General features: G+C 49.4%; 1 protein-coding gene across 1 annotated transcript in view; it reads right to left on the minus strand.

The window, feature by feature from the left end:
* Positions 1–6300: 6300 nt before the first annotated feature.
* The window catches only part of LOC142006793 (interleukin-1 receptor-like 2), a 32517-nt gene continuing 21792 nt past the window's right edge, over positions 6301–17025 (minus strand). The window contains exons 9-10 of the mRNA XM_074983268.1: positions 16359–16520; positions 6301–7025 (exon numbers count right to left, since the gene is read on the minus strand). Of these exons, the coding sequence (XP_074839369.1) occupies positions 6637–7025; positions 16359–16520 (551 nt within the window). The 3' untranslated portion in view covers positions 6301–6636. The remainder of the gene's footprint in view (positions 7026–16358; positions 16521–17025) is intronic.

The raw sequence follows: 17025 nt of genomic DNA on the forward strand, positions 1-17025 counted from the left end.
TCTGTACCAGTCAAAAGGAAAAAATATTTTTAAATAACTGCTCTTGAACTTACACCTGTTAATTTTCTCACTTCTGACCAAAAAGAGAATTGCTCTATCACTGGACAAAAGTTGTTGCAAGCAGAGGCATTTCTTCCAAGAAAGGCTCTTCACCTGACATGCGTTTGTATGTTTAACTGGTACTGAAGACTTAGACCCATAACTTGAATCTTTATCTGAAAGGATGAACCCTCATGACATTGTTGGAGTCCAGTTATGGGAATGCAGCCACAGGTTATTTTCATTAGGTATTTTTCAGTGAGTAAGCTGAAAACTCTTCAGAACAACTGAAGAGGGTAACTAGAAAGCACCAGCATTATTTCTTAAAAGTCTCAACCAAAAGTATTTGAATATAATTAAAAGCAAATAAATAAGAAAGTAATTTCTTGGAACTGTAAGAAGAACATAACTGTGTCCATTCTGTGTACAGTCTGGAGTCACAGCTCTGTGATGTGTGCTCAAGAATATGGACAGTGACTATAGATACTGTTCTCCCAGCCCACAGAACCAAGGCAAATTAAGGGGTACTTACATGCATAATTCTCTCAGAAATATATTCATAGTAAAACAACCATGGACATAATCACTTGGTTATTTGCAGAGAAAAATATTGCTGCTTCAAAAAAGTCCTCATCTTGTGACCCTTTCCTCATACCTCATCCAAAAGAGACAATACTCCGGCTCCATCTGACACCCCTATCCCCTCCAATAAAAAGTCCTCTTTTAAATACACAATATTCAAACACAGGTTTCATAGCACATTCTGGATGACCTAATCTTTCCCATTGGGTAATCAGGACCCCCCAGTTTTGTGATGCTAACTGGGCTGGTTAGGTGTCAGTCACAGAATAATGTGAGACAAGGCAGCTGAGGTAAGACTTCTGTTGGTGAGACACAACAGTTGGTCCAATAAAAAAAAATTATCTCATCCACCATGTGTGTTTAAATACCCTGGGATGGACACAGCTACAGCTACACTGCATTCAGAATAATGTGTCATGCCATCAGTAAAATCAGCAGGAGACCCTACACTGTAATAAATTAACTAGGTGTTCACAATGGAGAAACAGGAAAATTAAGGCTCCCCACTTATTTTCCCCTTTTCTATATTTACATATATCCCATTTAAACATGTTTTTGTGCTTCCAGAACACAAATGGTATTCAGAAGTTAATCATGGGCTTTTAAAGTATTTTAATATTATCCATTATGATGAACATTAGGTTAAAAGCAAGTCTCAGAGGGGTAGCAATGCTACTTTGTATCCACAAAACCAAGCAGAAGGCCTGTGACACCTTGTAGATAAAGGCATCTATGGGCTCGTAAGCTTTCCTGGGCAAAGACCCACAGCAAATGCGTGCAAGAGGAAGTGGGTCTTTGCCCACAAAAAACTATGACCCCATAGATCTGTTAGTCCATAAGGTGCCTCAGGACCTGCAGGTAAAACAGCAGTTCCCTTCGCAGTCATTTCAAACGGATGCTCCAGTTCCAGAGATGTTGCAAACGGAGCAAGAGTCTTTCGGTGGCTGGGTTCCGCCGGCCCCTGGGCGGGAAGGAAGAGCTCAGCTTACCACCCCCACGAGAGACGGCTGGTGCACTTACCGCCAGCTTGCATAAGACAGCCACAGGCCGCGGGGCCGACGCGGCTAACACGCGACGAGCCGCTAGCCGCCATCCCCTTCCCCGCCACACGCAGCGCCCTGGCGGAGCCGCGGGGCAGCGAGCGATCGGCGCCGGACTCAGCCCTCCCCCAGGAGCAGCCGGCGAGGGGAGGGTCCCTGCGGCGCCTCAGACAGCGGAGGGCGGGTCACCCCCGCTCCATGCACGGGCAGCACCTGCTGCAGCGGGGCCGGGGGCAGAGACGTGCCCCTGCGCTGGGCACCCAGCAAGCAGCCGCCCTCCTGCTCCCGCCACAGCGGGGAGGGCGCAGGACGCTCCCCCGGCTACACCCGCCCAGGTGCAAGGCTGCCGCCAGCGCCAGCGCCAGCCCCAGCACCAGCGCGGTGGGCAGGAGACCGCACAAGCTCACAGACCCTGCGGGGGGCGCCTACCCGCCCCGCACCTACCTGCAGCCCTAGCCCCGTCGGCTCCTGCCAGTCCCGCCCGGGAAGCGGGCGGGGTCGAGAGGCAGCCGCTGGCCCGGAGAGAGTGAGCTGCAGCGGAGCCGGGACTGGGGCCACGTGCGTGCGCAGCCGCCCGGCTCTCCTTTCTGCCCAGAGGCCGGGAGCGTCTCCCCTGTGATTCCCCCAGCCCCATCCCACTTGCTGCAGCCTGGGCAGAGCCAGCTGTCCCCGTTGTGTAGGGCTGGGCTACCGATCCAGGGCTTAGGCCGAGAGATACAGCGCCTATTACCCCGCACCCCATTTGTCACACTCGCCAGCTGCTCTGCCCAGCAGGACCTGACGCCGGCCCCTCCTGAGGGCTGGCTCGGTGAAGGGAGGAGAAGGTATTTTAACTGTATCCTGCGGAGGAGGGCAGCGACGGGACGCATGGGCCTACGGAGGTGCTTTTCATTCCTCCACTTCTCTGATTGTAGCCATGCGTCGGGGACAGGGTCACCAGCTCATCAGCCATCCCCCGCCCACCTGGGGCGTGCCGTTTTCGCGGGAGGTGCAAATGCAGTCGCGAAAACCCGCAGCCAGATCTCCGCTGATAACCCCTCCCACCCTCCTTGCAAGGCCATTCAGAGGGAAGGACCTGGAAAACACACACACACACACACACACACACACACCCAGTGCCACCTGGGCAGGGCCCCAGGCAGCCTCCTTTCCTGCCACAAGCTCTGCCCCTTCCCTGCTTCCTCCTCACCCTTACCCTGGGGCCCCTCCTCCATCAGCCTGGCCAGGGATTAGCTGGGCTGGGAGAGGCAGACAGCCATGGCAGCAGTAGGAGGTCGCCTCCTTCCCCCACTCGCCATGCAGTGCTCTGCCATGCCCTCTTGGCCAGCTGAGTCCCACCTCTCCATGGGTGGCTGGAGATGGGAGTGCTGGGGGGTGGGGAGGTGATTCCCTGAGACTGCTGTTGCCTGACCCTGTCACCCAACTCCTGCCTCAGGTAATCCTCCCCCATCCCATCCATAGGACAGGTGAGGTGGCTGCCATTGGGCCCCTGAAAGCATGAGGCCTCGGGCAGCCGCTCCACCTTGTCCCATCCATGGGACGGCTCTGTCTCCTCTACACACACACAAATGTTTAAGTCTATGGCAGGAGAGGGGAACCCCAGTCCAGTAGTCCAGATCCAGACCCCATGACTCCCCTCCCCAGCATCCAGCCCACAGTGGAGGGGAGGGGGAGAGCTCCAAGCCTCCTGGGCCAGAATCGGCAAGCTGGGGCCAGATCCAGCCCAGGGGCTTTGTCGGACGATGGGGAGGGGCAGGAAGTGGCTCCATGTGGCGCTGCTGCTGCTGAATGGCATTTCCCCAGCCAGGGAAAAGGGAGGGGATGCAGCAGTGCAGCCCAGAGGCTTTATCCTGTGGGAGAATGACCAACAGGGTGGCTGGCGAGGAGGAACAGTGAGGCAGCTAGTGAGTGCAGGAGCTGTGCAGCGCAGGAGGCCTCCTTGCCTCCCTTCCACCCGGGGGGGGGGCTCTGCAATTGAAATAGTGAGAAGAGCCATTTTTTCACGTTCAGTTACAAAATCAATGCGTTGAGCCACAATGCGTGTGAATAGGAAACAAGGAATAAGGGTCCTTAGTAAATAATGCCAATAGGAGTCCTTGATAAGTAACGTCAAACTGTACTTTTTTGTCACCCCTATTTTAAGAACAGCACACACAATGATTTGTACCAATTAGAAGGCTGTTACCCCCATCTCCAGGCTTTACCCACTTCAGCCCCCAAATCCATCCTCCTATTCCCAGGTTTTACCCCTCATCCCACAAACCACCTCCCATTCCCAGGCTCAACCCCCATCAGCCCCAGGCTTAACCCTTCTCAGCCCCAAACCAGCTGCCCCATCCCCAGGATTTACCTGCCTGAGACAATCATCTTTGCTGCTGTTCCCCCAACTGTCCAGGTGTTTATTTTAAGGGCTCTTGGAAGGGAAGCAACTGATTTCAGCTGGGAGAAGCTGAAAGCCCAGGGTGAGGGGCAGACACCCTGCTGAGCTCCGAGGGGGGAGGGAGTCACTGTGTGGGAGCACACCCTGGGCTCGACACAACTGCAGCAAGCTGTGTAGTCCAGCCCCACTTGCGCTGGTTTGAGCATGGCGGGAGGTTCAAGCAGCCCTGCACATTGGACAGCAGCTTCTGTGTGACAGGGTGGCAGCATCCTCCCTCTGCCAGCCAGCACCTGCCCAGCGTCGTCCTCCTCCTCTTCCCCAGCACGTCTGGAGTAGGACAGGCTCAGCCACCTCAACCCCCAGCTCTCCTTCCCCCATGACCAGTGCACAGGCGGCTGCTGGCTTCCTTTTCCTGGGCTCCCAGCCACCGCTGACACCACCTGCAGCTCTGGAGGATGCTGCCAACAAGAAAACCTAGAGCCCATTTTAATGGCAGGCTTTGTTTAAGTGGCAGCAGCCTCCAGAGCCACAAGTGCAGTCAGCAGCGGCAGTGCTCGGAGCTGCAAGTGGCTCCTTAAAGAGTTGCACGTGATTCCGGAACCGCAGGTTGCCGACCCCAACCCAGGGTGAAAGGTGAATTCTGCAGAAGAACCTTTCTGAACTCAGGTTGGGCCAATCAAGCACAGCAACTGTGAGTGGGTGCAGAGAATGGATTGGCACATTAAAGGGACTTTTTGGCTGCTGAACTTAAGAACCTGAAGGGAAAGAGCACTACCCAGCTTTCCTAGGATGGGTCTTTTGGCTGATGGCTATGAACCCTAGTTGCTGTGTTTTCCCAAAATAATACTGTTCCTTCCCTCCCTTTATTAAGGGTTTTTTGCTACAATCTGACTCCCTGCTTCTAAGAGGGGCTGTAGGCCTCAAAGAGGTGCCCAAGGGTGGCATGCAATTGTCCCAGGTCACTGAGTGGGGGCTTGAGCCAGTTTTTGTGTTGAAGGATGACAAAGGACAGAAAGGTTGCAATGTGTTTGTTGGGAGTTGAAGGTCTACAATTCAGAGTTAGATAAGCTTTAGCAAGATATACATGACAATGACTGACCGTACTTGGTGGCAGGATGAAGAGGGTCTAACCGAGGTGGATCGAACTAGTTAGTGATAAAGAATAGATTGATGTTCTGAGCTTCTAATTACTTGGCCTTGAAGGGGGCATTAGAGGGGGCAGCTCTGTGTTTTCCCTACTCCACCCACTGCACCTTCCACATTCGCTGGCTCTGCCCACTCCCTCCCTCCCTCCCTCTGCCCAGGCAGTGCAGGCCAGCAGTGGGGTGGGGTGTCAAGGCAGGCAGATCTGGGGGCTGAGAGGGGAGGGGAAGGCGGAAAGGGTGTGGGAGGATGGAGGGGGAATTGGCACTGCTGGTTTTCACAGGGGACTCCGATGCGGCCACCACCAGCCCCTCTAACCTGCCGCTGCCATGGGCGACAAAGGCCCCTTCCGGCAAGGCCTGGCCACAGAGTTTGCATGAGTGCATAGCAGCCTGGATGCAGGGTTAGCATGTGTCCAAATCTGCTGCTTCCAGTTCCTGGCTGTATTGAATGCCTGAGCCCCAACCTGTGGCATGCAGCTAAATTAGACAGCCCTTACAGCTGGGCAGCATCCTCCCCCCATGCCTGGCTCAGTATAGCTCAGGTGGCCCTCCCAGCTGCCGCTCCTGCTGTCCAGCTCCTCTGAGGACGGACCCAGCTGCTGCAGCTAAGTAAGAGTGTCCCGGTCACCTCCCAAGCCCAGCTCCCTGCCCCACCATGGCGGTGAAGGGCCCGGCCAAGTTTTCAGGAAACTTTCCTCCCTCCCTTTGGCCCTGAGGAGCTCCTGTCTCCCCTGGGGACAAGAACTGAGCCCTTCTACTCACACCCCATGTAAAGTGTGAGGAAATAGAATATGTAAAAAGTTTGTGAATGTCCTGCAGTAAACATGTATGGCATTACAAATCATTGTGTGTGCACTATTCTTAAAATAGGGGTCACAAAAAGTATAGTTCGATGTTATCTTTTAAGGACTGTCTCCTATTCACATGCATTGCAGCTCTTGAAGTTTTGATTTTGTAACTGAATTTGAAAAAAATGGCTCTTCTCACTACGTGGCTTGCAGACCCCTGACCTAGGCTAAAGACATAAAATATCACCAACGAGACTCAGAATAAAAATCTGGACCTAGTTAACATATAAGATATCTGAATGTTCATTATACTTAATCTGCCTGAATACACTTTTATTCTAGAAACACACTGTTCAAAAAGGGCCATAAAAGTGTCCTTTCAAAAGCTTGTTTTCCTGCAGATGTTTCTGCTGTGTTTAGTACTTCTTTTCTGATGTCATCATTCTAATATTGTCATTAACACATCACTCTGTTGTGTCCTGCTGGCTAGCTCTGCACAATGGTATGATAATTAGCTTTCTTTAACCTGTGAATGCAATCTTGAAAGGCTTTAAGTGAAATCATCCTTTTACGAGTCACACAATCAGCATTCTAATAAAATCCATCACAACAACATTCAAAAAAATGTTGTCCAGGGCCATTAACTCATTAACCATTATGCCTCACCTTTCTGTGGTTTGAAAGGTGTTTGAGTCTACTGGTGGCATGTGTAGTTCTGAAGAAGTTGGACATCTGGGAGGCATTTGGTATCTGACATTTTTCCAAAATTTTGTTTTTGGTGAACAAGATTTCTCTGTGAAGTCTCCTTTCCATCTGATGGCCCCGTGCTTTTGCTTAATGTATTTGATTGATTCTGGCATGTTCATGTAATCCTTTATATTATCTAGCTCAATCAGAATAACTTTAATGCCATCCCGGATAAGAGCATTGTACACAGCCAGCTGCTGTTCAGAGATGTCCTCTAATAAACTGCAATTGGATGATTCTGGTGCTAATACAATTATAAGCCTTCTGCTTTGTTGAATGGTTTCATCAACAACATTAACCACAGCTGTAAAAAACAAAAAAAATCAACTTTTAGCTCATACAGGAGAATCTCTTCCCACTCCCCCAGTAAAAATAGATATTTACTACTACTTCTGTCAGCATAATTAAAGTGGCACAATCCCTCTAGTACAGACAAAGTTATACAGGTGCAAAAGCATCTAGGCCAGTGTAGCATAGGCAGTTAGAGAAGCAAAATAAGCTTTGCTGACACTTTCATACAGGTACAATTGTGTCTACACTGGAGAGGTTTTAGTGGCAAGAAAACCAGACACCTTTCCTTCATAGCTACGCTGGTAGGATTTTCAGTGTGTACTCCAGGCTTCACTTAGTGATAAAACTGATTTCTTTTAATTTTTTTAAACCATACAAAATTACCTACCATAGACACCTTGATATTCTTCAAGACATGTAGCTCCTAACCACAGTCCACTGTGCACGCAAGGTTTGCATGCACCCAGAGCTGGAGAATTTTGAAAGCTACGTCTCTGTTGGCCTGCATGCATACCTTGGCTCACCTTGGCCATGTCTACACAAGCCCCAAACTTCGAAATGGCCATGCAAATGGCCATTTCGAAGTTTACTAATGAAGCGCTGAAATGCATATTCAGCGCTTCATTAGCATGCGGGCGGCCATGGCACTTAGAAATTGACGCGCCTTGCCGCCGCGCGTCTCGTCCAGACAGGGCTCCTTTTCGAAAGAACCCCGCCCACTTCGAAGTCCCCTTATTCCCATCAGCTCATGGGAATAAGGGGACTTCGAAGTAGGAGGGGTCCTTTAGAAAAGGAGCCCCGTCTGGACGAGACGCGCAGCGGCGAGGCACGTCAATTTCTAAGTGCCGCGGCCACCCGCATGCTAATGAAGCGCTGAATATGCATTTCAGTGCTTCATTAGTAAACTTCGAAATGGCCATTTGCGTGGCCATTTCGAAGTTTGGGGCTCGTGTAGACATAGCCCTTGTGCTGTCAGTTGAGGAAATAAAGGGTGGGGTGGATCAGCTGCCTCTCCACTGCAAGTCAGAGAAGATCTGAAGCAAAGGAGGGCAGGTGAAGATACAGATAGTACCACACATCTTGAAGAATCTCCAGTTACTAAAAGGTAGGTAACTTTCTCTTCTTCAAATGCTGGTCCGTACGGGTATATGCTGTGGGTGACTAAGAGGGTCAGCCTGCTCTCGCATGTCCATCTGCAGCCAAGGGCACCCTGTGGAGTCCTGTCCACTGTCTGGTGGTGGGATCTGACACTCTGCCCAGGGTGCTGTCAGTTCCTTTATCAAGTTTGTGGCCAGTCTCCAGCCACTGGGCCTGGGCCTGGGCCTTGCCAGGCCAAAGCTCAGCACTCACTTGGACTATACAAGTACTGCTGGGCTTCCCAGCAGCAAAGGCATCTGCCTAGGTTGACCTTCTGTAGGGAACCGCCTGGCTCTAGCCCAGCAGCTTCTTTTATATTGGCCTGCTGGGCCCTGGTTGCTCGCCACTAAGACAGTTGCTCTAGCCTCCCTGGAGGACTCCTTGTCTGCTCCTCACTAGGTATGGCAAGGCCTCTGGCTTCCTCTAGAGCTTAGACCACCCCATCACACTCCTCCCTCCCCACCTCCCCCACCCAAATAAGAGTTCTGGTCGGGGTTGTCCCCAAAATCGACGGCTGCATCTGCCTGGGAGAAGAAATCTGCATTGCTATGTTGGGCCCCAGGCCTACACTTACTTTTTCATTGTTGGTACCGGGGTTTTATTCAGGGCTTCAATTTTATCTTGTAGGGGTTGTACTTTCCCATTCCCTACCAGATACTCCACATATCTGATCTCCTACATTACAAATTTGCATTTCTTGGGGTTTGCTTTGAGCCCAGCTTCCCTCAAGACTTCCAGGAATGTTGCAACATGGGTCAGGTGTGATTTCCAGTCCTCGCTAAAGACTACATCATCTAAGTAGGCCACTGAGAATTGGCCACAGTGTTGCAGCACCTGGTCCATTAGGCACTGGAAGGTGGCTGGTGCTCCATGGAGCCCAAAGGGCATAGTTGTAAATTGGAAGAGACCCAGAGGGGTGGGGAATGTGGTTCTCTCTTTGGAGTCTTCTGTGATTGGTATTTGCCAGTAGCTTTTAGTTCGCTCCAACGTGGTGACATAGCGTGGTTTCCCAAGCCAGTATAAGAGTTCATCCACCTGAGGCATGGGATAGGCATCAAGCTGTGAGATGGCATTCAGTGCCCTGAAATCCGCACAGAAGTGGAGGGTGCCATCAGGTTTAGGGACCAGGACTACTGGACTGCACCAAGGGCTTTGGAATGCTTCAATAACCCCCAAGTCTAACATGGCCTGAACCTCTTGATCTAGGGCCTCCTGGAGTTCTTCAGGAACTCTGTATGTCTTGTGTTGGGGCTTAGCTACTGGGGAGATTCGAATCTGGTGTGCCACACGATGGATTCGATCTGGCCGTGAAGAAGACAGGTTGTTGAAATGTTCCAACAGGTTCCAGGCTTGCCATTGCAACCATGGAGACAAGCAGTCAGCAACTGGTACATCCGCCAGGCCTGCTGGGGGTTGCACCTTGAAGTCTAAGTCCTTTGGTACCTCCTTAGGGGGTTTATCAGCAGGGCTTCTTGGGCTTTCCAGGGTTTTAGCAGATTCACACGAAAAATGTGTTTCTCCTTGTTCTTATGTGGAAACCGGATTTCACAGTCCACCTTTCCTAACCGCCGTATTACTTCATGTGGGCCCTGCCATTCAGCCAAGAGTTTACTCTCTGAGCTGGGTAGCCGCAGCAAGACTCAGTCTCCCGGTTGATAGACCCTTTCCCAGGCTCCTTTATTAATAATGAAGGGCCCGGGTTTGTTATGCTTTCTCTATGTTTTCCTGTGCGCACCTGGCCGAGTCGTTTGTGCATCTATACTATGCACTGGATTACACTGCAGGACAGGGAGGTTTGCTCCTCCTAGGTCTCCTTAAGCAAGTCCCGTAACCCTCATGGCCATCGGCCATCTAGCAACTAAAAGGGCAAAAAGCCTGGCAAGGCCTGTGGTACTTCCCACATAGCAAACTTCAAGTGAAGTAGCAGTTGGTCCCAATTCCGAGGGTCTGCATTCACACACTTTCTTAACATATTCTTTAAAGTCCTATTAAACCTCTCAACCAGGCCATCTGTTTGAGGGTGGTATACAGAGGTCCACAGAAGTTTTATTTTAAGGATGTTCCAGACCTCTTTTAGCAGTCTTGACATTAAATATTTCCCTTGATCTGTCAGGATTTCTGTAGGAAGGCCAACCTGGGAGAAGAGGCATACCAGCTCAGTGGCCACTGTTCACACCTCTATTGAGTGCAAGGGGATGGCTTCTGGGTAGTGCATGGCATAACCTACAGTGACCAAGACATGCTGGTGGCTTTGGGCACTTTTCTCTGGAGGACCCTCAATATCAACCCCAATCCTCTCAAAGGGTGTACCTACAAGAGGGAAGGGTACCGGGGGACCCACCCTGAACCCTTGGGCACCACTAGCTGACATTCAGGACATGATGCACAGAAATCAGCAACCTTCTTGTGGATACCCAGCCAGAAGAATCAGGCCAACAAGGGTTTTCTCCGGTCCCAGATGGCCAGCAGACAGGACTGAATGGGCCAGCTCTTCGAGCCTGCCATGGAACCAGAAGTTGATAGCTGATTTTTCCTGAGTTTGGATCCTTGTGAGCTCGATAGTTCCTTGCTTTCTGAGCTCAAAGTGTGGGAACTGGGAGGCTGGGGCTTCCTGGGCAACTACTCCATCAATCACTGTGATCTGGGAATATGCTCCCCTTAGGATTTCATCTTCCTTTTGTCCAAGGACAAAACCATACAAGTTGATTAAATATTCCAGATCTAACTCAGGTATCGGAGCCTCATGTGAAGGCTGTCCCAGGCCTGAGGGTGAGCCTCCTTCAGAGAGGGCATCATCCCCTTGGTGAGACGACTCCTCCTCTGGGTCAGTTTCTCCTGCCAGATGGGTTTGAAGCCACACTTTCCCCTCCTTCCACCGCTGCCAGCAGGACATCCTTACCTCCTCTAGGGGAGCAGGTCCGTCCCATAGGTCTGAGTTTACTATGGGAAATAGCTCCTCTAATGTATGGGTTGCTGGATCCTCTGGCATAGAGGGTCCGGTTGGGAGGAGAAGTAGCAAGGGAAACTGTTGCCAATCCCAACCAATTATAACTTTCCAGTGACCAGGATCTTTGCTTCAGAGTCCTTCACCTTCATTCGGACCCCTGCTGTGGGGTAGGAGTGCACATCCCTGTGTACACAGGTCACTTCTGGGGTGCAATCATTTTGGTGGGTGCTAAGATCCAGCACTGACTCCCAAATCAGAGTTTGGGAGCACTCCAAGTCTACCAGCCTAAGCACTGCCCGTCCCTCCACAGTGACTTGCACCACATAGGCCTTGCCCTGCTGCTCAGGTTCCACATCAAACCCGCTACATATTTCAACAACTCCACAGTCTAAAAAGTCACACTCCATCATGGGGCAGGAGCGGCTGAAATGTCTGGGCTTCCCAGAGCAGAAGCGTACCAGTGGTCCCCATAGGGCATTTGGGCTGCCACTCGACAATGGCCTCAGGGAGAGGGACCCTTGTGGGGCACACTGTTCCCCAGTGTTCTTTCAGGAGACCTCATTTCTTGTCCATTTGGGTCCCTCAGGCACCTTTTTCCTGGCCCAAGCTGGGCCTTCAGGGTTTTGGGCCGGTTCTCAGGCCACAACTGGGCAGGCACACTTGGCCCAGTCGCCAGAAGGAAATCCTCTGTAGTCTGGACTGCAGCAGCCAGTGAGTCCAGGTTGAGACGTTGCAGCCAGGTCTGGGCTCGCATGGGCAAAATCGCCAGCTATTGCTCCAGGACTATGGAGTCCATGATCTCTCCAGCTGTGTGGCTCTCAGGCTGTAGACACCAGGAAGCCCAGTCCTTTAGGCGTTGGGCCACCACTTGGAGCTGGGAAAGGCTCAGTATGGACCCGGTGAGGATGTGTGTCTGGGCATACTCCCAAGTGGTCCAGTATGGCCACTTGCAGTGTCCAATAGTCGGCTGCTGCCCCATCATCCAACACTCAATAAGCAGCCTGAGCCTCCCCTGAGAGGAAAAGAGCCAAGTGTGAGCCCAGCTGATTCGGTCCCCACCCATGGTTGTGGCTATGCGCTCGAAGGTTAGGTACGCCTCCAGGTCATTGTGTGGCCCAAGCTTGGCCAGTGGAATCCCAGGTCCTGAGCTGGTTGTGGTAGCAGGGATTGGGGTTGCCAATCATTGGAGTTGGGTCTCCTGAAACTGGAGCTCTCGTTGTTGCCTCTCCTGCTGGAGCTGGAGTATCTCCAGGGATATGTTCTGTTGCCGGAGGGCTGCTTGCCAAGTCTCCTGCTGGACTACCTGCTGGGTCCTCTGTACTTCGGTGGCATTATGCTGCTGTTGGGCCAGCATCTGCAGCAGGTCTTCCAGTACCCCTTGGATACAGGAGTGGTTTGGAACCCCACTTCTGGTACCAACATAACAGGATCAGCCTGCTCTTGGGTGGACAAGGGCACCCCATTCAGTCCTGACCATTGTCTTCTAAACCCTGAAGATGAGATCCAATGCAACATGCCCAGAGTTCTGTCAGTTCCCTTATCAAGTTTGTGGCCAGTCTCTGGCCAACAGGCCAGGGCCTTGCCCTGGTCAAAGCTCAGCACTCACTTGGGCACTCACTCGGGCTGTCCAAGTACTGCCGGGCTCCCTGAAAGAATAGGCATCTGCCTAGGTTGAGCTCCTGTAGGGAAGCGCCTGGCCCTAGCCCAGCAGCTTCTTTTATGTTGGCCTGCTGGCTGCCACTGAGACAGCTGCTCTGTCCTCCCTGGAGGACCTCTTGTGTGCTCCTCACTGGGTGTGGCAAGGCCTCTGGCCTCCTCTAGAGCACGTCGGGGCTTAGTGCACCCCATCACAGTGACTGACAAGCAGTACTCAAATAGGAGGAAGGTGAGAGGTTGTACATGAGAGAGCCAAATGAAGGGCTATGATTCCAGAAAATGAATCAGCAGAAGAACCCTGTACCAAGGCAAAGTGTTTCACAAACAGATGGATGGAGCGCCTCGTTGTTGCTTTGCATGTATCAAGTAGCAGCACCTCTTGAAGCAATGCCAGAGATGCTGCTTGCACTCTTGTGGAGCAAACTCATAACCTATAGGGTTGGGTGGCAGGACTATTAAGCAGTCTGAGATCTGTTTTGAGATAATGGAGTCTGACCTCAGTATGTCCACTAATAACCCCACCCTTGGCACTGAAGAGCAACCTTCTCTGTCACACCCCACTGTAAGAGGGATTCCACTTTGACAGTGTTTCCCAAAGTGTGGTACGCAAAAGGATTTAAAGGGGTATGCAACAGAAGATCAGAAGATAAGCACTGGAATGGCAGTGGGAGAGGGTGTATGCTGATAAGGCTGAAGTTCCAAAAGGAGTATGCGAATGTTTTAAGTTTGGGAAACACTGCACTTTGAGAATTGTATCTTGAGAGTGGCACCGCAGCAGGTGAGGAAGGAAGCGGCAGGGATGTAAACTCAATTGTACAGCCAGAATGGATGATGTTCATCACCCATTTCTCCATTGTACATTGGGTGGCACTCTTTTTTTGACAGACGACCCACAGAAAATGTGTGGGAGTTGGGAGATGTTGGACTTAGAGGACTGAAGGTGCCAGACCACACACTGGTGCCAACACAGCCTGAGGCTTATCATGCTGCATGAGACACAGTACTTAGTAAGTTTTCTTGGCCTGAGCTTACAGACTTGCTTGGTTTACACAGGACTGAATCCAATTTCTTCCGAGTGGATTTGGAAGAGGGTTTTACCCAATGCTCATGAGAATGCTCCCCACTCTCCCAAAAAAACCCTATCAAGAGATCTGTTGAGGTAGACTTCCTTGCTCCCAAGTCAGACTTTCTCCCAGGAGGAACATTATTGGCAGAATCAGGTTAATGTATACTGGGGTAGGGGGGGAGGGTGGAATCTCTCAGTCTGGGTCTGATTGCTGCCTCATTGCCTTTTCTAGTAAGTGCTCCCCTTGGCCACAGGTCCCAGGTACAGCTGGAGAACAAATGGCAGACACTGCACCTTGCCTTGATGTGGGTGCCTTTGAGGCAGCATGTGCAGCACTGGCGGTTGTCACTGAGAAACACTGCCAGTAAGAAGTCCCGAATTCTGGGCATAGTCCAGTACCCAAACTGAATATGGGGGAAGTGTTCCCTCTCATTTCTTCCATCCCTGGCCAAAACAAATTGGGTTATGTGCACCCAGGGTGTGCACGACCAAAAGAAACACCTGTTGCCCACTGTGGGTAGCTCTGGGCCCTCTTCTGATCAGCTGGACGGCACCTGAATCTTTCCTGGGCAGACTCCCAAGTGCTCAGCTTACTGGAAAGACTGACTGGGTCATTGTTGAGGTTGGGAGAGAGGAACTAAATAACCATAAAACACAAACTATCAGATTAACAACTTCAGACTGCTAGAGCTGTAAAAATGATTTATATATATATTATATATATATATATAATACATAATTTTATATAATAGTATATATATTATATATAAATATATATATAAATATATATAAATATATACATAAAAAACCCTCTCTATATATACGTTCACAGATAAAGAGAAAGCCAAAGCTTTGTACACTAGAGGTACTGAGCTCGATCACGCAGTAGGGGAGAGGGAGTCAGTCGTGCCCTTGCCCTTCATCTCTTCAGTCAGAGACACAAGGTGAGCCCTGGTGCACATGTGAGCCAAGAGACACTGCTTTCAGAGTTCTCTGACTCCAGGTGTATGGAGTGCATTCACACCCACACAGTGGCATACACACAGGGCCGGCACTCCAAGAAGTGTATCTGCTGTTTGTCTTCCCCAGATGAAAAACATTACATTTAAAATGTTAGTAAAAACAAATTCTCTCAATCTGAAGATTTTTCAGAAATTCTATAAATATAAATTCTACAATAACAATTATGGCCAAAAATATCCATTTTTTCCCGTGTATCCATATTACAAAATCAATTACCATAGCTTCAGAAGCAGTTTTTCCCTGATATTTCAATATACATCTAAATGTAAATGTACAGAACAAAATAAAAGCATGCTAACAGTGGAAAAGCCTGTATTTTCTATACTAAAGTAATATGATAGTGCAGAACTATTAAAAAGATCAAACATTCAGTACCCACTGGTTAGAATTTACTGCACCAAAACCAATCAGCTTCTTGATGTTCTATACCATACAACATTGCTTTCTCTGAGACCACCGGCACAGTCACCTTTCCTGCCTTCCAGAGCACTGCTCTTCCACCTTCCCTGGTCTTAAAGATAATGAGAAAGTCTATGATGCAAAGAGCACTCTCTATTCCCAACTCTGGCCAACACCACACTGCAGAGAGAATAGAGAGTAGAGTGCCACCTAGACAGGATATGCGAAGCCCATTATGTGGGAGCACAAGAAGCAGTACGCCCATGCTATCTACAGAGTCAGGGGAAGATGGAGTATGTCATAGGGAAAAGTGAAAAAGGCAGGTGGAAGCAAACTTCCATGAACATTCTCAGAAAAAAGGCAAAAGTACCCAACATTTTAAGTTTTCTTCTGTACTGAAGGGGCACTCAGGGCCAGCAGCTACGTTCCTCCTACAACCAAAAGAGTATAACTCCAGGGTCCATGATGGAGATGAATGAAACGAAAGGGAAACATGAAATGATGGGGAGAGGAAAGAAAAACAGGATAGAAACCACTGAATAGAGAGACAGAAAACCAGAGATGGGATAACAAAAGTATGAAACCAAAAAAAAGAAGCAGACAGCAGAGGAAAGTCCATCCTGCTGGGAACAATGCTTATCTGTCACACATAGGACACAATGCTTCAAGAAGGACTGGTTCTAGCACCAAGAATCTAGGGACTGTGGTGAGTGCTGCCAATACTTGATCTGAAGCAGTAAAACAGAGGTTTGAGCCTGAAGTCTTACAAGATTTTTTTCTTAGGAGAGGAACACCAGGCCCTTTCCTTGACCTCTCTACCGAAGTTCAGCTTGAAAGACACATTGGGTTTTGTTGCCAAATGGCCTCCTCCCCATCCACTTCCACTAGTAGTGCCAACCTAGCTCTGATTTAAAATTTTTTGAAGCATCCATTGTTTCTGAAATTAATGTTATAACAACTGGTGTCTTGCTCTCCTGCCTTTGTGTCTTGACGTGACCCATGGGACCATACTGATATGAAATTTTTCTACCCTGCTTTAGTAGTCAAAGAGATTGATAGAAAATTCACCCAGTTCTATTTTAAAGGCAATGAGAGGATGCAATCATTTTTCACTTTACCTTTTCCTGGTAAATCATCTCTTCCACGTATAAACAGGTTATACCCACACTGTCTCTCTAAGACCTCAGGAAGTACCTTTAGCACAAAGTTATCTGGTGTGGAGATGCAATCTACTCTGTTGATTTTTGGATACAGTACGTATGCATCATAGATCTTCCCATCTGAAATGGAACAAGATAGTAGCAATGAGATTTGTAAGACAAAAGTTATTTTAAAGGACTCAGAATATTTTCCCACCTTTTCTATGTTACACTTTATTGCATGAATTTTTGAACAGAGCATATAAATAACTGCAGATTAAAAAAAGCAATCTTTGTTTAAATGCTGAAAAAGGAATACCACCAAAATTAACTGTATTTAAAATGATTCGAAAAACTTAAAATTGCCAAAATTTACACTTGTACTATCTATTTAGAATGAAAAATACTAGGAGTTGCAGGGCTTCCTTGAAATTCCTCACTGCTGCCTTAAAGCAGTGATTCTCAACTGGGGCACACAGAGGTCTTTCAGGGGATACGATATCTCATCTAGATATTTGCCTAGCTTTACAACAGACTACATAAAAAGTACTTGCAAACTCAGTACAAACTAAAATTTTGTACAGACAATGACTTGTTTATAACTGTGCTATATACCATCAAATTGGGGATGAGTTCATTTCCATGG

Source organism: Carettochelys insculpta, chromosome 1 (genome assembly GCF_033958435.1).
Source record: "Carettochelys insculpta isolate YL-2023 chromosome 1, ASM3395843v1, whole genome shotgun sequence".
Taxonomy (NCBI): domain Eukaryota; kingdom Metazoa; phylum Chordata; order Testudines; family Carettochelyidae; genus Carettochelys; species Carettochelys insculpta.